The 23566-nt window shown below is 46.3% G+C and overlaps 1 protein-coding gene across 1 annotated transcript in view; it reads right to left on the reverse strand.

Annotated features, from left to right (window-relative positions):
* The window catches only part of nek11 (NIMA-related kinase 11), a 45090-nt gene that overhangs the window by 16705 nt on the left and 4819 nt on the right, over positions 1 to 23566 (reverse strand). The window contains exon 3 of the mRNA XM_064945003.1: positions 8320 to 8485. Coding sequence (XP_064801075.1) covers positions 8320 to 8485 — 166 coding nt within the window. The remainder of the gene's footprint in view (positions 1 to 8319; positions 8486 to 23566) is intronic.

Genomic DNA, 23566 nt, shown 5'->3' on the forward strand with positions numbered 1-23566 from the left:
CAATCAGACAGGTGTCTTGTACACCAATATATTTTTGAGAAAGACTGGAAGACAGGACCCCTACCTGCTGTAATCTAGTAGGATAAAGACTGGAGAACAGGATCCGTACCTGCTGTAATCTACTGTAGTAGGAGAAAGACTGGAGAACAGGACCCCTACCTGCTGTAATCTACTGTAGTAAGATAAAGACTGGAGGACAGGACCCCTACCTGCTGTAATCTAGTAGGATAAAGACTGGAGAACAGGACCCCTACCTGATGTAATCTACTGTAGTAGGAGAAAGACTGGAGAACAGGACCCCTACCTGCTGTAATCTAGTAGGAGAAAGACTGGAGAACAGGACCCGTAACTGCTGTAATCTACTGTAGTAGGAGAAAGACTGGAGAACAGGACCCCTACCTGCTGTAATCTACTGTAGTAGGAGAAAGACTGGAGAACAGGATCTGTACCTGCTGTAATCTAGTAGGATAAAGACTGGAGAACAGGACCCCTACCTGCTGTAATCTACTGTAGTAGGAGAAAGACTGGAGGACAGGACCCCTACCTGCTGTAATCTACTGTAGTAGGAGAAAGACTGGAGGACAGGATCCCTACCTGCTGTAATCTAGTAGGATAAAGACTGGAGAACAGGATCTGTACCTGCTGTAATCTAGTAGGATAAAGACTGGAGAACAGGACCCCTACCTGCTGTAATCTACTGTAATAGGAGAAAGACTGGAGGACAGGACCCCTACCTGCTGTAATCTAGTATGATAAAGACTGGAGAACTGGACCTCTACCTGCTGTAATCTACTGTAGTAGGAGAAAGACTGGAGGACAGGATCCCTACCTGCTGTAATCTAGTAGGATAAAGACTGGAGAACAGGATCCGTACCTGCTGTAATCTAGTAGGATAAAGACTGGAGAACAGGACCTGTAACTGCTGTAATCTACTGTAGTAGGATAAAGACTGGAGGACAGGACCCCTACCTGCTGTAATCTACTGTAGTAGGATAAAGACTAGAGGACAGGACCCCTACCTGCTGTAATCTAGTAGGATAAAGACTGGAGAACAGGACCCGTAACTGCTGTAATCTACTGTAGTAGGAGAAAGACTGGAGGACAGGACCCCTACCTGCTGTAATCTACTGTAGTAGGATAAAGACTGGAGGACAGGACCCCTACCTGCTGTAATCTACTGTAGTAGGAGAAAGACTAGAGGACAGGACCCCTACCTGCTGTAATATAGTAGGAGAAAGACTGGAGGACAGGACCCGTACCTGCTGTAATCTAGTAGGATAAAGACTGGAAGCCAGGACCCCTACCTACTGTAATCTACTGTAGTCAGGAACCAATACACGCAGTCAGTCAGGAAAGCAAAGGCCAGCTTCTTCAGGCAGAAATTTGCATCCTGTAGCTCTAACTCCAAAAAGTTCGGGGACACTGTGAAGTCCATGGAGAACAAGAGCACCTCCTCCCAGCTGCCCACTGCACTGAGGCTCTGTAACACGGTCACCACCAATAAATCCATGATCATCTACAACTTCAACAAGCATTTCTCAACGGCTGGCCATGCCTTCCTCCTGGCTACTCCAACCTCGGCCAATAGCTCCCCCCCCTCCGCAGCTACTCGCCCAAGCCTCCCCAGGTTCTCCTTTACCCAAATCCAGATAGCAGATGTTCTGAGAGAGCTGCAAAACCTGGACCCGTACAAATCAGCTAGTCTTGACAATCTGGACCCTCTATTTCTGAAACTATCCGCCGCCATTGTCGCAACCCCTATTACCAGCCTGTTCAACCTCTCTTTCATATCGTCTGAGATCCCCAAGGATTGGAAAGCTGCCGCAGTCATCCCCCTCTTCAACGGGGGAGACTCCCTGGACCCAAACTGTTACAGACCTATATCCATCCTGCCCTGCCTATCTAAGGTCTTCGAAAGCCAAGTCAACAAACAGGTCACTGACCATCTCGAATCCCACCGTACCTTCTCCGCTGTGCAATCTGGTTTCTGAGCCGGTCACGGGTGCACCTCAGCCACGCTCAAGGTACTAAACGATATCATAACCGCCATCGATAAAAGAGAGTACTGTGCAGCCGTCTTCATCGACCTTGCCAAGGCTTTTGACTCTGTCAATCACCATATTCTTATCGGCAGACTCAGTAGCCTCGGTTTTTCTGATGACTGCCTTGCCCGGTTCACCAACTACTTTGCAGACAGTTCATTGTGTCACATCGGAGGGCATGCTGTCCTGTCCTCTGGCAGTCTCTATTGGGGTGCCACAGGGTTCAATTCTCGGGCCGACTCTTTTCTCTGTATATATCAATGATGTTTGTAACGGCGTTCGTCTGTTGAAGGAGAAGCAGACCAAAATGCAGCGTGGTGGTTATTCATGTTCTTTAATGAACTAAACATGAAATACAAAACAACAAACGAAACATGAAAACCTATACAGCCTATCTGGTGACAACAAACACAGAGACAGGAACAATCACCCATGAAATACTCAAAGAATATGGCTGCCTAAATATGGTTCCCAATCAGAGACAACAATAATCACCTGACTCTGATTGAGAACCGCCTCAAGCAGCCATAGACTATGCTATACACCCCCAAGACAAAACACACCACAAAAAACCCATGTCACACCCTGGCCTGACCAAATAAATGAAGACAAACATAATATATTTCGACCAGGGTGTGACAATGTTGCTCTTGCTGCGTGCGATTCCCTGATCCACCTCTACGCAGACGACACCATTCTGTATACTTCCGGCCCGTCCTTGGACACTGTGCTATCTAACCTCCAAACGAGCTTCAACGCCATACAACACTCCTTCCGTGGCCTCCAACTGCTCTTAAACGCTAGTAAAACCAAATGCATGCTTTTCAACCATTCGCTGCCTGCACCCGCACGCCCGACTAGCATCACCACCCTGGATGGTTCCGACCTAGAATATGTGGACATCTATAAGTACCTAGGTGTCTGGCTAGACTGCAAACTCTCCTTCCAGACTCATATCAAACATCTCCAATCTAAAATCAAATCTAGAGTCGGCTTTCTATTCCGCAACAAAGCCTCCTTCACTCACGCCGTCAAACTTACCCCAGTAAAACTGACTATGCTACCGATCCTCGACTTCGGCGATGTCATCTACAAAATAGCTTCCAACACTCTACTCAGCAAACTGGATGCAGTTTATCACAGTTCCATCCGTTTTGTTACTAAAGCACCTTATACCAACCACCACTGCGACCTGTATGCTCTCGTCGGCTGGCCCTCGCTACATATTCGTCGCCAGACCCACTGGCTCCAGGTCATCTACAAGTCCATGCTAGGTAAAGCTCTGCCTTATCTCAGTTCACTGGTCACGATGGCAACACCCACCCGTAGCACAGGTGTATCTCACTGATCATCCCTAAAGCCAACACCTCATTTGGCCACCTTTTGTTCCAGTTCTCTGCTGCCTGTGACTGGAACGAAATGCAAAAATCTCTGAAGTTGGAGACCTTTATCTCCCTCACCAACTTCAAACATCTGCTATCTGAGCAGCTAACCGATCGCTGCAGCTGTACATAGTCTATCGGTAAATAGCCCACCCAATTTTACCTACCTCTTCCCCATACTGTTTATATTTATTTACTTTTCTGCTCTTTTGCACACCAATATCTCTACCTGTACATGACCATCTGATCATTTATCACTCCAGTGTTAATCTGCTAAATTGTTATTATTCGCCTACCTCCTCATGCCTTTTGCACACAATGTGTATAGACTATTTTTTCTTTTTTTTCTACTGTGTTATTGACTTGTTAACTGGTTACTCCATGTTTAACTCTGTGTTGTTGTCTTTTCACACTGCTATGCTTTATCTTGGCCAGGTCGCAGTTGCAAATGAGAACTTGTTCTCAACTAGCCTACCTGGTTAAATAAAGGTAAATAAACCCCTACCTGCTGTAATCTACTATAGTAGGAGAAATACTGGAGGACAGGACCCCTACCTGCAGTAATCTAGTTTGAGAAAGACTGGAGGACAGGACCCCTACAGCTGTAATCTAGTAGGAGAAAGACTGAAGGACAGAACCCCTACCTGCTGTAATCTATACAGCAAACACTTTGACAAGATGAAAAGAAAAACGGGGAGAGAGCGAGAGCGAGAGAAGGGGGCGGAGAAGGAGGGGGCACAGATCAATCACTTGTTCCATGCTCTGACACTTCAGACATTTCCCTGTGACCTCTCTCTAGCTTGGAATATCTACAGGGCTACAGTTTGAAGAGAAAGGTGTGCTGCTCTGGTGCAGGGAACCACAGTGAACATGTAATCATGTTAGCGCTGTATGGAGTGATTCCAAGCCATGGTGTTATATAAGGAAATCACGAAGCCATGCATTTATAACACGATAAGTGCATGACAGGATCAAAACAACCATATACACATGTAGGATCCTAATTTGAGCCAGTTTGCTACAGCAGGAAAATAATCCTGCAGCAACAGGAAATGTGAATTATGTGATTATAATTAATGGACATTTTTGTAGAGGTTGATACATTTTTCATAAAGGAAAATCAAGTATGACATTTCAAAGGGGAAATTACAAACTTCAGAAGTATTTTTAAAAACACACTACACATTTGACATTTCCTGGAAAGTTCTCCTGCAACATGGTGATCAAATTAAGATCATACATCTGTGGCCTGCTATAGTCCTAATTTTAATGCTGTAATAATGCAGTATTGAATAAGGTGTGTGTAGACGATTCTGTACATTTGTTCTACCTTGAATAACAATGACATGCTATGTTGAAATATACACTGAGTATACCAAACATTAGGAACACCTTCCTAATATTGAGTTGCACCCCCACCACCCCCACCAGGCACCTACTACCATACCACATTTAAAAACACTTAAATATTCTCTTGCCCATTCACCGCCTGAATTGCACAAATAGACAATCCATGTCTCAATTGTCTCCAAGCTTAACAATTTAGCCTGTCTCCTCCCCTTCATCAACACTGATTGAAGTGGATTTAACAAGTGACATCAACAAGGGATCTTAACTTTCACCTGGATTCACCTGGATTCACCTGGTCAGTCTGTGTTATGGAAAAGGGCAGGTGTTAAGGATTGGACCCTTTTTTCAAAATTCCCCTAAAATGACATACCCAAGTCTAACTGTCTGTGGCTCATGACACCAAGCACAGTTGACGTCGGAAGGTTACATACACCTTAGCCAAAAACATTTAAACTCAGATTTTCACAATTCCTGACATTGAATGCTAGTAAATATTCCCTGTCTTTGGTCAGTTAGGATCACCACTTTATTTTAAGTATTTGAAATGTCAGAATAATAGTAGAGAGAATGATTTATTTCAGCTTTTATTTCTTTCATCACATTCCCAGTGGGTCAGACGTTCACATACACTCAATTAGTATTTGGTATCATTGCCTTTAAACTGTTTAACTTGGGTCAAGCGTTTCGGGTAGCCTTCCCCAAGCTTCCCACAATAAGTTGAGTAAATTTTGGCCCATTCCTCCTGACAGAGCTGGTGTAACTGAGTCAGGTTTGTAGGCCTCCTTGCTCGCACCCGCTTTTTCAGTTCTGCCCACACATTTTCTATAGGATTGAGGTCAGGGCTTTGTGATGGCCGCTCCAATACCTTGACTTTGTTGTCCTTATGCCATTTTGCCACAGCTTTGGAAGTATGCTTGGGGTCATTGTTCATTTGGAAGACCCATTTGCGACCAAGCTTTAGCTTCCTGACTGATGTCTCGAGATGTTGCCTCAATATATCCACATAATTTTACTGCCTCATGAAGCCATCTATTTTGTGAAGTGCACCAGTCCCTCCTGCAGCAAAGCACCCCCACAACAAGATGCTGCCACCCCCGTGCCTCACGGTTGGGATGATGTTCTTCGGCTTGCAAGCTTCCCTATATTTCCTCCAAACATAATGATGGTCATTATGGTCAAACACTTCTATCTTTGTTTCATCAGACCAGAGGACATTTCTCCAAAAAGTACGATCTTTGTCCTCATGTGCAGTTGCAAACCGTAGTCTGGATTTTATATGGTGGTTTTGGAGCAGTGGCTTCTTCCTTGCTGAGCGGCCTTTCAGGTTACGTCAATACAAGGACTCGTTTAACTGTGGATATAGATACTTTTGTACCTGTTTCCTCCAGCATCTTCACAAGGTCCGTTTGTAACGGCATTCTTCCTCCTCTTCTGAGGAGGAGTAGCGAGAAGGATCGGAGGACCAATGCACAGCGTGGTAAGTGTCCTTAATGTTTATTTATAGACATAAACTGAACACTACAAAACAATAAACGTGAACGAAACCGAAACAGTCCCGTGTGGCAACAAACACTCACACGAAAACAAACACCCACAGCTCAAAAGTGAAACCCAGGCTACCTAGGTATGATTCTCAATCAGAGAAAACTAACGACACCTGCCTCTGATTGAGAAGCATAATAGCCTGAACTCAAAACCCCAACATAGAAAAACACACATAGACTGCCTATCCCAACTCACGCCCTGACCATACTAAATAAAGACAAAACAAAGGAAATAAAAGTCAGAACGTGACAGTACCCCCCCCCCCCCAAAAGGTGCGGACTCTGGCCACAAAACCTGACCCTATAGGGGAGGGTCTGGGTGAGCATCTGTCCGCGGTGGCGGCTCTGGCACGGGACGTGGACCCCACTTCACCACAGTTTTTGTCCGCCTCCTCAACCGCCCCCTTGGCCTCTTATGAGCTGCGACCCTCACCAATGACCTCCGACTGGGGACCCTAGCCATGGGTCCCGAATGGACGGGAGACTCCGGCAGTGCCGGAGTGAAGGGCGATTCTGGCATCGCCTGGCTGACTGACGGCTCTGGCAGCTCCTGCTGGCTGACGGCTCTGGCAGCTCCTGGCTGACTGACGGCTCTAGCAGCTCAGGACAGACAGGAGACTCTGGCGGCTCTGGCAGCTCCTGGCTGGCTGACGGCTCTGGAAGCTCCTGGCTGGCTGACGGCTCTGGAGGCTCCTGGCTGGCTCCTCCCGTCTGTTCTGAGCTGCCAGAGTCTCCAACCTGTCCTGAGCCGCCAGTCTCCCGTCTGTCCTGAGCCGCCAGAGTCTCCTGTCTGTCCTGAGCCGCCAGAGTCTCCTGTCTGTCCTGAGCCGCCAGAGCTGCCAGTCAGCCAGGAGCCGCCAGAGCCGGCAGTCAGCCAGGAGCCTTTAAACAGCATGGAAAATTCCAGAAAATGATGTCATGGCTTTAGAAGCTTCTGATAGGCTAATTGACACCATTTGAGTCAATTGGAGGCAACGACAACTAAACTTCTGACCCACTGGAATTGTGATAAAATGAATTATAAGTGAAATAATCTGTCTGTAAACAATTGTTGGAAAAGTGACTTGTGTCATGCACAAAGTAGATGTCCTACCCGACTTGCCAAAACTATAGTGTGTTAACAAGAAATTTGTGGAGTGGTTGAAAAACAAGTTTTAATGACTCCAACCTAAGTGTTTGTAAACTTCCGACTTCAAATGTATATGCATATTCCTGATACCATTTGAAAGGAAACACTTTAAAGTTTGTGGAACTGTGAAATGAATGAAGGAGAATATAATTAGATCTGGTAAAAGATCATACAAAGAAAAAAACATTTTTTGTTTTTGTTTTTCTGTACCATCATCTTTTTGCAAGAGAAAGGCCATAATATATTATTCCAGCCCAGGCACAATTTAGATTTTGACCACTAGATGGCAGCAGTGTATGTGCAAAGTTTTAGACGGATCCAATGAACCATTGCATTCTGTTAAAAATGTTGTATCAAGACTGCCCAAATATGCCTAAGTGGTTTATTAATAACTTTTCAAGTTCATAACTGTGCATTCTACTCAAACAACAGCAAGGTAACTACTGTAAATTGGTCAGTGCAGTTCGATTAACAAGAATTTAAGCTTTCTGCCAATATCAGATATGTCTATGTCCTGGGAAATGTTCTTGTTACTTACGACCTCATGCTAATCACATTAGCCTACGTTAGCTCAACCGTACCGAGGGGGACCCACCAATCCTGTAAAGGTTTTAACCACTTCACATGTTTCTGACAGAAAATAACACCTGAGAATGCAGTGGCAAGGTACACATGATCCCTGCACAAGGTCAAATGAGGAAACTGAAAACGGACCGATGGCGGAGAATATTTTCTCACTGCATGGTTGATGCTCTGACCTGATGCCAGTCCAGCTGACAGAGGGAACTCGAGAATGAATGCATTATTCAAGGTTGTGGATGAGATTGCAACAGCACAAAAGATTCCAAGAGATCTGGAGACATCAGTCCTACCTCACAGTACTCAGTGATGATGCAGAAGGAGTCTCTATGCAGAAAGCTGCTGTAGAAAGTGATGATGGCTGGGTGGTGGAGCTGGGACAGGAGCTGAGCCTCCTGGGATGCCTGGACTGTCTCGTTAGGACGCAGGTCCCCCAGAGGGATCTCCTTCAGCACCTTACTAGGGATCAAAGGTCAGACGGCAAAGGAGAGAGAAAGGTTATAGTAAGGGGTTTTTCCAAAATGGGCAACACATGTACGTAGTAGCAAGTTATTTTTATTTTTAATTGAACCAAGCAAGTCAGTTAAGAACAAATTCTCATTTACAATGGCAGCCTAGGAACAGTGGGTTAACTGCCTTGTGCAGGAGCAGAATGACAGATTTCTATCTTGTCAGCTCGGGGATCTAGCAACCTTTCGGTTACTGGCCCCAACGCACTAACCACTAGGCTACCTGCTGCCCATATATCCATATAGAGTATTAGGAAGAGCAAATGTGAAAAGCTGGCAATAGACGTAAGTTGACCACCGTACCCCAATTATCATCCTGGGCAGGGACAGGGAACATCATTCAGACAGATGTTTTCTCCAGTCCCCTGTCTGGTCCTGGGTACATACACACATGTACGCGTGCACACACACACACACACACACACACACACACACACACACACACACACACACACACACACACACACACACACACACACACACACACACACACACACACACACACAGACACACACACACACGCACGCACACACACACACACACACACACACACACACACACACACACACACACACACACACACACACACACACAGAGGCTGTCGTCAGGACAGACCAGAGGGACAGGACAGGATGTCTGGGTCTTTGGTCATTACAGAGGGACAGGACAGGATGTCTGGGTCTTTGGTCATTACAGAGGGACAGGACAGGATGTCTGGGTCTTTGGTCATTACAGAGGGACAGGACAGGATGTCTGGGTCTTTGGTCAGTACAGAGGGACAAGACAGGATGTCTGGGTCTTTGGTCATTACAGAGGGACAGGACAGGATGTCTGGGTCTTTGGTCATTACAGAGGGACAGGACAGGATGTCTGGGTCTTTGGTCATTACAGAGGGACAAGACAGGATGTCTGGGTCTTTGGTCAGTACAGAGGGACAGGACAGGATGTCTGGGTCTTTGGTCATTACAGGGGGACAGGACAGGATGTCTGGGTCTTTGGTCATTACAGAGGGACAGGACAGGATGTCTGGGTCTTTGGTCAGTACAGAGGGACAAGACAGGATGTCTGGGTCTTTGGTCATTACAGAGGGACAGGACAGGATGTCTGGGTCTTTGGTCATTACAGAGGGACAGGACAGGATGTCTGGGTCTTTGGTCATTACAGAGGGACAGGACAGGATGTCTGGGTCTTTGGTCATTACAGAGGGACAGGACAGGATGTCTGGGTCTTTGGTCATTACAGAGGGACAGGACAGGATGTCTGGGTCTTTGGTCATTACAGAGGGACAAGACAGGATGTCTGGGTCTTTGGTCAGTACAAAGGGACAGGACAGGATGTCTGGGTCTTTGGTCATTACAGAGGGACAGGACAGGATGTCTGGGTCTTTGGTCATTACAGAGGGACAGGACAGGATGTCTGGGTCTTTGGTCATTACAGAGGGACAGGACAGGATGTCTGGGTCTTTGGTCATTACAGAGGGACAGGACAGGATGTCTGGGTCTTTGGTCATTACAGAGGGACAGGACAGGATGTCTGGGTCTTTGGTCAGTACAGAGGGACAGAGCAGGATGTCTGGGTCTTTGGTCAGTACAAAGGGACAGGACAGGATGTCTGGGTCTTTGGTCAGTACAGAGGGACAGGACAGGATGTCTGGGTCGTTGGTCAGTACAGAGGGACAGAGCAGGATGTCTGGGTCTTTGGTCAGTACAGAGGGACAGGACAGGATGTCTGGGTCTTTGGTCAGTACAGAGGGACAGAGCAGGATGTCTGGGTCTTTGGTCAGTACAGAGGGACAGGACAGGATGTCTGGGTCTTTGGTCAGTACAGAGGGACAGAGCAGGATATCTGGGTCTTTGGTCATTACAGAGGGACAGGACAGGATGTCTGGGTCTTTGGTCAGTACAGAGGGACAGGACAGGATGTCTGGGTCTTTGGTCAGTACAGAGGGACAGGACAGGATGTCTGGGTCTTTGGTCAGTACAGAGGGACAGAGCAGGATGTCTGGGTCTTTGGTCATTACAGAGGGACAGGACAGGATGTCTGGGTCTTTGGTCAGTACAGAGGGACAGAGCAGGATGTCTGGGTCTTTGGTCAGTACAGAGGGACAGGACAGGATGTCTGGGTCTTTGGTCAGTACAGAGGGACAGAGCAGGATGTCTGGGTCTTTGGTCATTACAGAGGGACAGGACAGGATGTCTGGGTCTTTGGTCAGTACAGAGGGACAGGACAGGATGTCTGGGTCTTTGGTCAGCACAGAGGGACAGAGCAGGATGTCTGGGTCTTTGGTCATTACAGAGGGACAGGACAGGATGTCTGGGTCTTTGGTCAGTACAGAGGGACAGGACAGGATGTCTGGGTCTTTGGTCAGTACAAAGGGACAGGACAGGATGTCTGGGTCTTTGGTCAGTACAGAGGGACAGGACAGGATGTCTGGGTCTTTGGTCAGTACAGAGGGACAGGACAGGATGTCTGGGTCTTTGGTCAGTACAGAGGGACAGAGCAGGATGTCTGGGTCTTTGGTCAGTACAAAGGGACAGGACAGGATGTCTGGGTCTTTGGTCAGCACAGAGGGACAGGACAGGATGTCTGGGTCTTTGGTCAGTACAGAGGGACAGAGCAGGATGTCTGGGTCTTTGGTCAGTACAGAGGGACAGGACAGGATGTCTGGGTCTTTGGTCAGTACAGAGGGACAGAGCAGGATGTCTGGGTCTTTGGTCAGTACAGAGGGACAGAGCAGGATGTCTGGGTCTTTGGTCATTACAGAGGGACAGAGCAGGATGTCTGGGTCTTTGGTCAGTACAGAGGGACAGGACAGGATGTCTGGGTCTTTGGTCAGTACAGAGGGACAGAGCAGGATGTCTGGGTCTTTGGTCAGTACAGAGGGACAGAGCAGGATGTCTGGGTCTTTGGTCAGTACAGAGGGACAGGACAGGATGTCTGGGTCTTTGGTCAGTACAGAGGGACAGAGCAGGATGTCTGGGTCTTTGGTCAGTACAGAGGGACAGAGCAGGATGTCTGGGTCTTTGGTCAGTACAGAGGGACAGAGCAGGATGTCTGGGTCTTTGGTCAGTACAGAGGGACAGGACAGGATGTCTGGGTCTTTGGTCAGTACAGAGGGACAGAGCAGGATGTCTGGGTCTTTGGTCAGTACAGAGGGACAGAGCAGGATGTCTGGGTCTTTGGTCAGTACAGAGGGATAGAGCAGGATGTCTGGGTCTTTGGTCAGTACAGAGGGACAGAGCAGGATGTCTGGGTCTTTGGTCAGTACAGAGGGACAGAGCAGGATGTCTGGGTCTTTGGTCAGTACAGAGGGATAGAGCAGGAGCAAACAGTAATCTGGAGTTGTGTTTGAAGGACAGGGAGAAGGACCCTCTGGGAAGAACTCAGCACAAGGAAAGGAAGCCATTGTTGTTATTCTCCTAACTGGACACATTAGCCTGTTGTCCAAGATTGTCCCTCAAGAGGAAAAATATCCACCTCACTGTGGTGGGTTCATGTGATCTTGCTGCAGGAATTAACAAATGTAAAACAAGTTCCATGTACTTCTCATCAAACCCCCCCAAAAAGAACAACAAAAATATATATTTTCTCAAACATTGAAAGTGTGGTTCAACCTGTCGGAAAAAATGTCATAATCCCCTCATAGAGACATTTGCATCAAGTGTCTTTGGACATGTCGAAAACTACTCTTATTAACTTAACCACGTCTTGGCGGTCATTCACCTAAAAGAAAGAAAGACCATTTGTAGCAGATGAACAATACTACTTTTCACATTGCAGGTTTGCTTGAATCCCAGCATACGTCTGTACTCAAATCCAGGGGGACACATGGTGATGAGGCTGAGACTCGGAGAACAGACGTTTTGTCAAGTGTTTTCTTCCTCTCCTCCTCTCTTCCTCTCTACCTCTCCTCCTCTCCTCCTCTCCACCTCTCTACCTCTCCTCTCTACCTCTCCTCCTCTCCTCCTCTCTACCTCTCCTCCTCTCCTCCTCTCCTCTCTCTCTCCTCTCCCTCTCCTCCTCTCTCCTCCTCTCTACCTCTCCTCCTCTCTACCTCTCTACCTCTCCTCTCCTCTCCTACCTCTACCTCTCCTCCCTCACCTCTCCTCCTCTCTCTCTCCTCCTCTCCTCTCTACTCTCCTCTCCTCTCTACCTCTCCTCCTACATATCTACTTCTCCTCCTCTCTCCTCTCTACCTCTCCTCCTCTCTACCCTCCACTGTACCTCTCCTCCTCTCTACATCTCCTCCTCTTCCTCTCCTCCTCTCTACCTCCTCCTCCTCCTCCTACCTCTCCTCCTCTCTACATCTCTTCCTCCTCCCTCCTCTCTCTCCTCTCCTCTCTACCTCTTCCTCTCCTCTCTCTCTCCTCTCTCCTCTCTTCCTCTCCTCCTCTCTACCTCTCCTCTCTACCTCTCCTCTCTTCCTCTCCTCCTCCTCCTCTCCTCCTCTCTAACTCTCCTCCTCTCCTCCATCTCCTCCCTCTCCTCCTCTCCTCCTCTCTACCTCTCCTCCTCTCTATCGCTCCTCCTCTCTACCTCTCCTCCTCTCTTCATCTCCTCCTCTCTACCTCTCCTCCTCTCCTCCTTCCATACCTTTAAGGACTCATCAGGCCCCACTCAGAGAAAGGACTGATCTGTCGCAGCACAAAGAAACTCTGGCTAAATTGGTCCTCAGGTCATTGATGTGAAGTCTACGTTCTCATTCAGTCTCTCTTTATTCAGCTTCCTACTTCACTTTCTCTCACCTTCTGCAAAGGTTAGGCAGCGGAAACGCATTGTCCTAAATGACATCCTGCTATGCTGCTCTGAGACTGAGAGATCCTTAGGATTCTGATATGATTAACCAAAACACATGGCCCTAACTATGACACATGTTGGGTTGGCATCCAGGGTTAGTGTGGTTGGTGAAATGTGTTCCATCTGGTGTTGCGTCTTCTCAGCTCTCTTCACAGGTTCCCGGTGGCAGCAGTCAAGACATTTAAGACCTAACTTCCACTTTCTTCCTTCCTGCCGGAAAACATATTTTACACCCTCTTCTGTTGGCTCTCTGCAATGAGTCATGGTCAAGCTGGGCTGTGTCTGATAGTCGTTCAGATTATTTGTCTTCCTGGAATGAAATGATCGTCTGCAGATTGAGAGTGTTCCTTGACTTCTTGTTAATGTCAGCGTAGGTGAGGGCTTACTGTTGTTCTGAGCTAGCCAGTGATCCCAGGTTGAAGTAACTTCCGGGTCACTACCACATCAGTGGGCAGGGCTGAGAGGTCATCCAGGAGACAGTGGAGGGATGGAGTCATTCTTGACAAAGCTGTGGTTTGATGTACTACATGGCCAACACTGTCTACGACCACTGTTTGTGGAGATTTCCAACACTGTCTAAGACTGCTGTTTGTGGAGATTTCCAACACTAAGACTGCTGTTTGTGGAGATTTCCAACACTAAGACTGCTGTTTGTGGAGATTTCCAACACTAAGACTGCTGTTTGGTGGAGATTTCCAACACTGTTGAAGTCAGCTGGTTGTGGAGATGTTGGTGGAACATTTGATAAATGGGTCATTCAAAATCCCCCTCCATATACTGTGCTTGTTTTAGATTTCCAACACTAAGGCTGCTGTTTGTGGATCATTTCCAACACTAAGACTGCTGTTTATTCTTGGAGATTTCCAACAAAGGCTGCTGTTTGTGGAGATTTCCAACACTAAGACTGCTGTTTTGGAGATTTCCAACACTGTATGACTGTATGATACGATAAATTGTTTGCAGTTTAGTGAGCCTTGTCACTTGGTGGCAGAGATTTCCAACACTGTAGAGCAGGGTTTCTTCAATGATGGTTTGTGGGCCCAAAGTGTTTGTGGAGCACTGGCAAGTGGTTTGTGGAGATTTTATCAGACTGTGTCTATAATCAACACTGTCTTCACTGCTGTTTGTGGAGATTTCATGTCTACGACTTGTTTGTGGAGATTTCCAACACTAAGGCTGCTGTTTGTGGAGATTTCCAACACTAAGACTGCTGTTTGTGGAGATTTCCAACATTAAGGCTGCTGTTTGTGGAGATTTCCAACACTAAGACTGCTGTTTGTGGACAACACTGTCTAAGACTGCTGTTTGTGGAGATTTCCAACACTGTTGAGTTGATAGATGATTTCCAACACTGTTGAAGAGCTGGCTGGAGGGGATTTCCATTCAATGTCACATTGGTTATGTTTGTGGAGAAACACTGTCTACGACTGCTGTTTGTGGAGATTTCCAACACTGTCTAAGACTGCTGTTTGTGGAGATTTCCAACACTGTCTATGGCTGCTGTTTGTGGAGATTTCCAACACTAAGACTGCTGTTTGTGGAGATTTCCAACACTGTCTACGACTGCTGTTTGTGGAGATTTCCAACACTGTCTAAGACTGCTGTTTGTGGAGATTTCCAACACTAAGACTGCTGTTTGTGTAGATTTCCAACACCTCTCCCGACTGCTGTTTGTGGAGATTTCCAACACTGTCTATGACTGCTGTTTGTGGAGATTTCCAACACTGTCTCCGACTGCTGTTTGTGGAGATTTCCAACACTGTCTAAGACTGCTGTTTGTGGAGATTTCCAACACTGTCTATGACTGCTGTTTGTGGAGATTTCCAAAACTAAGACTGCTGTTTGTGGAGATTTCCAACACTGTCTACGACTGCTGTTTGTGGAGATTTCCAACACTGTCTACGACTGCTGTTTGTGGAGATTTCCAACACTAAGGCTGCTGTTTGTGGAGATTTCCAACACTAAGACTGCTGTTTGTGGAGATTTCCAACCTAAGGCTGCTGTTTGTGGAGATTTCCAACACTAAGACTGCTGTTTCTGGAGATTTCCTCACTCTCTAAGACTGCTGTTTGTGTTTCCAACACTGTTGAAGTCAGCTGGTTGAGGAGATTTCAACACTGTTGAAGTCAGCTGGTTGAGGAAATTTAACACTGTCTACGACCACTGTTTGTGGAATTTCCAACACTGTCTGACTGCTGTTTGTGGAGATTTCCAACACTCTAAGACTGCTGTTTGTGGAGATTTCCAACACTGTCTATGACTGCTGTTTGTGGAGATTTTAAGACTGCTGTTTATGGAGATTTCCAACACTGTCTACGACTGCTGTTTGTGGAATTTCCAACACTGTCTAAGACTGCTGTTTGTGGAGATTTCCAACACTAAGACTGCACATTGATTTCTGTCTACGACTGCTGTTTGTAATTTCACATTGACTGCTGTTTGTGGAGATTTCCATAATATCACATTGTTTGTGATTTCAACACTAAGGCTGCTGTTTGTGGAATTTATCACTAATTGTTTGTGGAGATTTCCAACACTAAGACTGCTGTTTGTGGAGATTTCCAACACTAAGGCTGCTGTTTGTGGAGATTTCCAACATGTCACACTTGTTTGTGATTTCCAACACTGTCTAAGATCACATTGTTTCTGATTTCCAACACTGTTGAAGTCAGCTGGTTGAGGAGATTTCCAACACTGTTGAAGTCAGCTCACAGGAGATTTCTGTCTACAACCGCTGTTGGTGGAATTTCAACATTGTTGAAGTCTGGTTGAGGAGATTTCAACACTGTTGAAGTCAGCTGGTTGTGGAGATTTCCAACACTGTTGAAGTCAGCTGTTTGTTCCAACACTGTCTCCGACTGCTGTTTGTGGAGATTTCCAACACTGTTGAAGTCAGCATTGATTTCCAACACTGTCTACGACTGCTGTTTGTGGAGATTTCACACTGTTGAAGTCAGCTGGTTGAGGAGATTTCAACATTGTTGAAGTCAGCTGGTTGAGGAGATTTCCACACTGTCTACGACCACTGTTTGTGGAGATTTCCAACACTGTCTACGACTGCTGTTTGTGGAGATTTCCAACACTGTCTAAGACTGCTGTTTGTGGAGATTTCCAACACTAAGACTGCTGTTTGTGGAGATTTCCAACACTAAGGCTGCTGTTTGTGGAGATTTCCAACACTGTCTACGACTGCTGTTTGTGGAGATTTCCAACACTAAGGCTGCTGTTTGTGGAGATTTCCAACACTAAGACTGCTGTTTGTGGAGATTTCCAACACTAAGGCTGCTGTTTGTGGAGATTTCCAACACTAAGACTGCTGTTTGTGGAGATTTCCAACACTGTCTAAGACTGCTGTTTGTGGAGATTTCCAACACTGTTGAAGTCAGCTGGTTGAGGAGATTTCCAACACTGTTGAAGTCAGCTGGTTGAGGAGATTTCCAACACTGTCTACGACCACTGTTTGTGGAGATTTCCAACACTGTCACGACTGCTGTTTGTGGAGATTTCCAACACTGTCTAAGACTGCTGTTTGTGGAGATTTCCAACACTGTCTATGACTGCTGTTTGTGGAGATTTCCAAAACTAAGACTGCTGTTTGTGGAGATTTCCAACACTGTCTACGACTGCTGTTTGTGGAGATTTCCAACACTGTCTACGACTGCTGTTTGTGGAGATTTCCAACACTAAGGCTGCTGTTTGTGGAGATTTCCAACACTAAGACTGCTGTTTGTGGAGATTTCCAACACTAAGGCTGCTGTTTGTGGAGATTTCCAACACTAAGACTGCTGTTTGTGGAGATTTCCAACACTGTCTAAGACTGCTGTTTGTGGAGAACAACACTGTTGAAGTCAGCTGGTTGAGGAGATTTCCAACACTGTTGAAGTCAGCTGGTTGAGGAGATTTCCAACACTGTTACCACTGTTTGTGGATATTTCCAACACTGTCTACGACTGCTGTTTGTGGAGATTTCCAACACTGTCTAAGACTGCTGTTTGTGGAATTTCCAACACTGTCTATGACTGCTGTTTGTGGAGATTTCCAACACTAAGACTGCTGTTTGTGGAGATTTCCAACACTGTCTACGACTGCTGTTTGTGGAGATTTCCAACACTGTCTAAGGGGCGAGACTGCTGTTTGTGGAGATTTCCAACACTAAGACTGCTGTTTGTGTAGATTTCCAACACTGTCTACGACTGCTGTTTGTGGAGATTTCCAACACTGTCTATGACTGCTGTTTGTGGAGATTTCCAACACTGTCTACGACTGCTGTTTGTGGAGATTTCCAACACTGTCTAAGACTGCTGTTTGTGGAGATTTCCAACACTGTCTATGACTGCTGTTTGTGGAGATTTCCAAAACTAAGACTGCTGTTTGTGGAGATTTCCAACACTGTCTACGACTGCTGTTTGTGGAGATTTCCAACACTGTCTACGACTGCTGTTTGTGGAGATTTCCAACACTAAGGCTGCTGTTTGTGGAGATTTCCAACACTAAGACTGCTGTTTGTGGAGATTTCCAACACTAAGGCTGCTGTTTGTGGAGATTTCCAACACTAAGACTGCTGTTTGTGGAGATTTCCAACACTGTCTAAGACTGCTGTTTGTGGAGATTTCCAACACTGTTGAAGTCAGCTGGTTGAGGAGATTTCCAACACTGTTGAAGTCAGCTGGTTGAGGAGATTTCCAACACTGTCTACGACCACTGTTTGTGGAGATTTCCAACACTGTCTACGACTGCTGTTTGTGGAGATTTCCAACACTGTCTAAGACTGCTGTTTGTGGAGATTTCCAACACTGTCTATGACTGCTGTTTGTGGAGATTTCCAACACTAAGACTGCTGTTTGTGGAGATTTCCAACACTGTCTACGACTGCTGTTTGTGGAGATTTCCAACACTGTCTAAGACTGCTGTTTGTGGAGATTTCCAACACTAAGACTGCTGTTTGTGTAGATTTCCAACACTGTCTACGACTGCTGTTTGTGGAGATTTCCAACACTGTCTATGACTGCTGTTTGTGGAGATTTCCAACACTGTCTACGACTGCTGTTTGTGGAGATTTCCAACACTAAGGCTGCTGTTTGTGGAGATTTCCAACACTAAGGCTGCTGTTTGAGGGAGATTTCCAACACTAAGACTGCTGTTTGTGGAGATTTCCAACACTAAGGCTGCTGTTTGTGGAGATTTCCAACACTGTCTACGACTGCTGTTTGTGGAGATTTCCAACACTGTCTAAGACTGCTGTTTGTGGAGATTTCCAACACTGTTGAAGTCAGCTGGTTGAGGAGATTTCCAACACTGTTGAAGTCAGCTGGTTGAGGAGATTTCCAACACTGTCTACAACCGCTGTTGGTGGAGATTTCCAACACTGTTGAAGTCAGCTGGTTGAGGAGATTTCCAACACTGTTGAAGTCAGCTGGTTGTGGAGATTTCCAACACTGTTGAAGTCAGCTGTTGGTGGAGATTTCCAACACTGTCTACGACTGCTGTTTGTGGAGATTTCCAACACTGTTGAAGTCAGCTGGTTGAGGAGATTTCCAACACTGTCTACGACTGCTGTTTGTGGAGATTTCCAACACTGTTGAAGTCAGCTGGTTGAGGAGATTTCCAACACTGTTGAAGTCAGCTGGTTGAGGAGATTTCCAACACTGTCTACGACCGCTGTTGGTGGAGATTTCCAACACTGTTGAAGTCAGCTGGTTGAGGAGATTTCCAACACTGTTGAAGTCAGCTGGTTGTGGAGATTTCCAACACTGTTGAAGTCAGCTGTTGGTGGAGATTTCCAACACTGTTGAAGTCAGCTGGTTGTGGAGATTTCCAACACTAAGACTGCTTTTGGTGGAGATTTCCAACACTGTTGAAGTCAGCTGGTTGTGGAGATGTTGGTGGAACATTGTGATAAATGGGTCATTCAAAATCCCCCTCCATATACAGTGCTTCATTAGATATTATCACCTGGCCTGAGCCAGTTATCAGTTTCTATTCTTTTTAAAAACGTTTTTTAACGGTATGTACAGTATGATACGATAAATTGTTTGCAGTTTAGTGGCCTTGTCCTTGGTGGCAGAGATTGACGTAGAGCAGGGTTTCTTCAATGATGGGCCTGGGCCCAAAGTGGGGCCTGGGCAAGTGGGTCACGAGTTATCAGAATGTGTCTATAATCACACACTATTTCATCTTCATTTGGGTCGTTGGAGGACGATTTGGGTCACGGGAGAATGGTCCATTTCTTATTTGGATCTTGGGCTGGTTGAAGGGACGTAGAGGACCAGAGAATGGCACAGAAGGACTCACATCTGTTGGTGTGACATGGAGCCTCTAGAATAGATGACTCCTTCTAGCCAGAGGCAGGCTGGCAGGGGCGCCATTCAATGGCACATTGGTTATGTAACAAACAAACAGCCGACTTCACCATGCCTTTGTGTTTCTACACATTTAGCATATTATGTCACAGAAGGTAATTGAGCAGAAATATAAATACGATTGGTGAATTAAAAATAACTGAGAGTATGGATTTAGTATATAAAAATGTGTCTATGTGACTCAGTGCTTCATTTTTTGCTTTTTGTTTTATGCAATTGTTCTGTCTCCCTCATAATATCACATTGTTCTGTCTCCCTCATAATATCACATTGTTCCGTCTCCCTCATAATATCACATTGTTCTGTCTCCCTCATAATATCACATTGTTCTGTCTCCCTCATAATATCACACTGTTCTATATCACATTGTTCTGTCTCCCTCATAATATCACATTGTTCTGTCTCCCTCATAATATCACATTGTTCTGTCTCCCTCAAAATATCACATTGTTCTGTCTCCCTCATAATATCACATTGTTCTGTCTCCCTCATAATATCACATTGTTCTATAATATCACATTGTTCTGTCTCCCTCATAATATCACATTGTTCTGTCTCCCTCATAATATCACATTTTTCTGTCTGTATCATAATGTCACATTGTTCTGTCTCCCTTATGATCATTGTTCTGTCTCCCTCATAATATCACATTGTTCTGTCTACCTAATAATATCACATTGTTCTGTCTCCCTCAAAATATCACATTGCAGCAGAGGGCATTCAGAATTCAGAGAAAGTCCTCCATTCAATCTCATAGGACAGGGGTTAGTGCGGCATGAACATCACATTACTCATGAGCCGTTCCTGCAGGGAATAACTTAGTAGCGTGTCCAGATTCTCTTATTGTCTCTGTTTGTTGGATCACATTGGTATAATCCTGGAACAGTGGGGAGGGACACACACATATATACAGTATCCATACACACGCACGCATACCATGCACACACACACACTTTCATCCTGGGGAATAAACCATTGGTATCATTCCTATGGTTCTAATGGCCACATCACTAGCTGATGTAACAAGGTGATGACAGTCTGAAAAACAAGATGAGAAATCACTACAAAGATTTACAGGTATATGTTGAAAATGTTGTCTGTCTCACTGTTAACATGAAGAATGAACCCAAACAGATGTACATGTCCTGATGGATTCCAGAAATTCAAATTTCAAGGGCAGAGGTGAGAGGAGAGAGGGGCGAGGGGAGAGGGGAGAGGGGAGAGAGGAGATGTGTAGGGGAGACAGGAGAGGGACGAGGGGCGGGGGAGAGGTGAGGAGGAGAGGGGGTGAGGGGGAGAGGTGACAGTATATATAAGGGGATCTGAAGCAAGAGGTGAGAGGGGAAACGAGGGGAGGGGGAAAGGGGGAGAGGGAGGAGGGGATATAGAGAGGGAGCTAGAGGTGATAGGGGAGAGGAGCGAGAGGGGAGAGAAGCAAGAGGTGAGAGGGGAGAGAGGCAAGGGGAGGGGGAGAGGGGAGAGGGAGGAGGGGAGATGGGAGAGGGAGGAGGGGAGAGGGAGGTGAGAGGCGAGAGGGGAGAAGGGAGAGAGGCGAGAGGGGAGAGGAAGGAGGGGAGAGGGGAGAGGCGAGAGGGGAGAGGTGAGAGGGGAGAGAGGAGAGGGGAGAAGGAGGAGGGGAGAGGTGAGAGGCGATAAGAGTCGATGGGAGAGGGATGAGGGGAGAGGGGAGAGGCGAGAGAGTGGAGGGAAGAAGCGAGGGGAGAGGGATGAGGGGAGAGGGATGAGGGAGATAGAGTCGAGGGGAGAAGGAGGGGAGAAAACAATGGGAGAGGGATAGGGGAGAGGGATAATAAAGAGAGTTGAGGGTAACTTGCAAGCTGGTAACTATAAGTCCATGACATAAGTTATACAAGAACTGGTGAGGGGAGAGAGGCGGGGTCAGGGGAGAGGCGATAGAGTCGAGGGGAGAAGGAGGAGGGAGAGGGGAGAGGACATGATAGAGTCGATGGGAGAGGGATCCATGTAGGCAGCAAAGATCTGAAGGGAGAGGGGAGACCTGACCATCTCTGATCCACTGGCCACACCACCACAAATACACCTGGAAGCACTCACTCAGTCAGTCAGTCAGTCAGTCAGTCAGTCAGTCACTCAGTCAGTCAGTAAGTCAGTCAGTCAGTCAGTCAGTCACAGTCAGTCAGTCAGTCAGTCAGTCAGTCAGTCACTCAGTCAGTCAGTCAGTCACTCAGTCAGTCAGTCAGTCAGTCAGTCAGTCAGTCAGTCAGTCAGTCAGTCAGTCAGTCAGTCACTCAGTCAGTCAGTCAGTCAGTCAGTCACTCACTGTCAGTCAGTCAGTCAGTCAGTCACTCACTCACTCACTCAGTCAGTCAGTCAGTCAGTCAGTCAGTCAGTCACTCAGTCAGTCAGTCAGTCACTCAGTCACTCAGTCACTCAGTCAGTCAGTCACTCAGTCAGTCAGTCAGTCACTCAGTCAATCAGTCAGTCAGTCAGTCACTCAGTCAGTCAGTCAGTCAGTCAGTCAGTCAGTCACTCAGTCAGTCAGTCAGTCAGTCAGTCAGTCAGTCAGTCAGTCACTCACTCAGTCAGTCAGTCAGTCACTCAGTCAGTTAGTCAGTCAGTCAGTCAATCAGTCACTCAGTCAGTCAGTCAGTCAATCAGTCAGTCACTCAGTCAGTCAGTCACTCAGTCAGTCACTCAGTCAGTCAGTCAGTCAGTCAGTCAGTCAGTCAGTCAGTCAGTCAGTCCCTGATAATCAACCAGGGCTTCTTTTTTCTGATTTGACTTCTAATTAAATTTAATTTGTTGAGCCTTTAAAAACGTTCTATCCACATCAGTACCGTCCGTATATTGCTCTTTTCCAAGTGAAAGACCTCATTGCAGGGAAATGAGTGGTGGGATAAATGGATGTGTGGTGATGGGCGAGGCGAGGGAGAGTGTGAGAGGCGAGAGGCTTGGGTGCTGCCAACCACATCTATCCACAGCCCAGAAGGAAATATTACCAAGCTGTTTGTCCTCACCTCCGTAATTCTTCCCAAAAGGTACAGAAGCACTTATTGAGCTAGCGGGTACACACAGCTCAAGTATGCAGGGACAGAAACGTCAGCTGGTCGTCATTTAACTAGTGTGTTTGCTTCAGCAAGAAGTATCCCGCTATTGGCTGATACTGATTTACACACTGGAGATGGACTCCAACAGCCTGCTGGTAGGTGCTGGTAATGAATTAGATATGTGTGCATTATACAATTATGACTTGGTACTGATTGCACATCAGCTGTGACTTTGTAATTAGTATAGTAAGCACACAATAAACCATCTAGACAAGACCATCATTGTTAGTAATGACTGTGTTTACAAACACTCAATACACACGTTTTGGATGGGGAACATTTACAGTAACTGTTGACAGCTAAGCGAACCGAAGGAGCAATTGTTATTTTCCCAGAATGCTGCACACACTAAGTGAATGGGTGGGGGAAACTAAATGAATAAACAAATAAGGGGGGAAACTATTTCTGACAATCTTGGCTGCCTCTTGTTTTCGAAACAGGCAGAAGAACACATCGCTCCTCATTCAGAGTGAATTATTTTAACGTTGGAATGAAACGATAAGGAGGAGATTCTTAATAAAGGGGAAGAAGACAAGGCCATTTGTCCTGGGCTGATGTGAACCAACTGTTTCCCCGAGGCAGCTCTCTCTGTTGTAGCCTTGAAGTCTGCTCTTTTTAATGTCCTTCTTGTTCAAAGCCATCTTCTGTATGTGATTCTACAGTGGAATAGAGGTCAGCTTGATGGGCTTGTTGACCAGAATAAGTCAATAACGTCACGAAGCACACTGGATGTGTATGACACATGTACACTCTTAGACAAAAAGGTGCTATCTAGAGCCAAAAAAGGTT

The sequence above is a fragment of the Oncorhynchus masou genome, chromosome 29, assembly GCF_036934945.1.
Source record: "Oncorhynchus masou masou isolate Uvic2021 chromosome 29, UVic_Omas_1.1, whole genome shotgun sequence".
Lineage (NCBI taxonomy): Eukaryota > Metazoa > Chordata > Actinopteri > Salmoniformes > Salmonidae > Oncorhynchus > Oncorhynchus masou.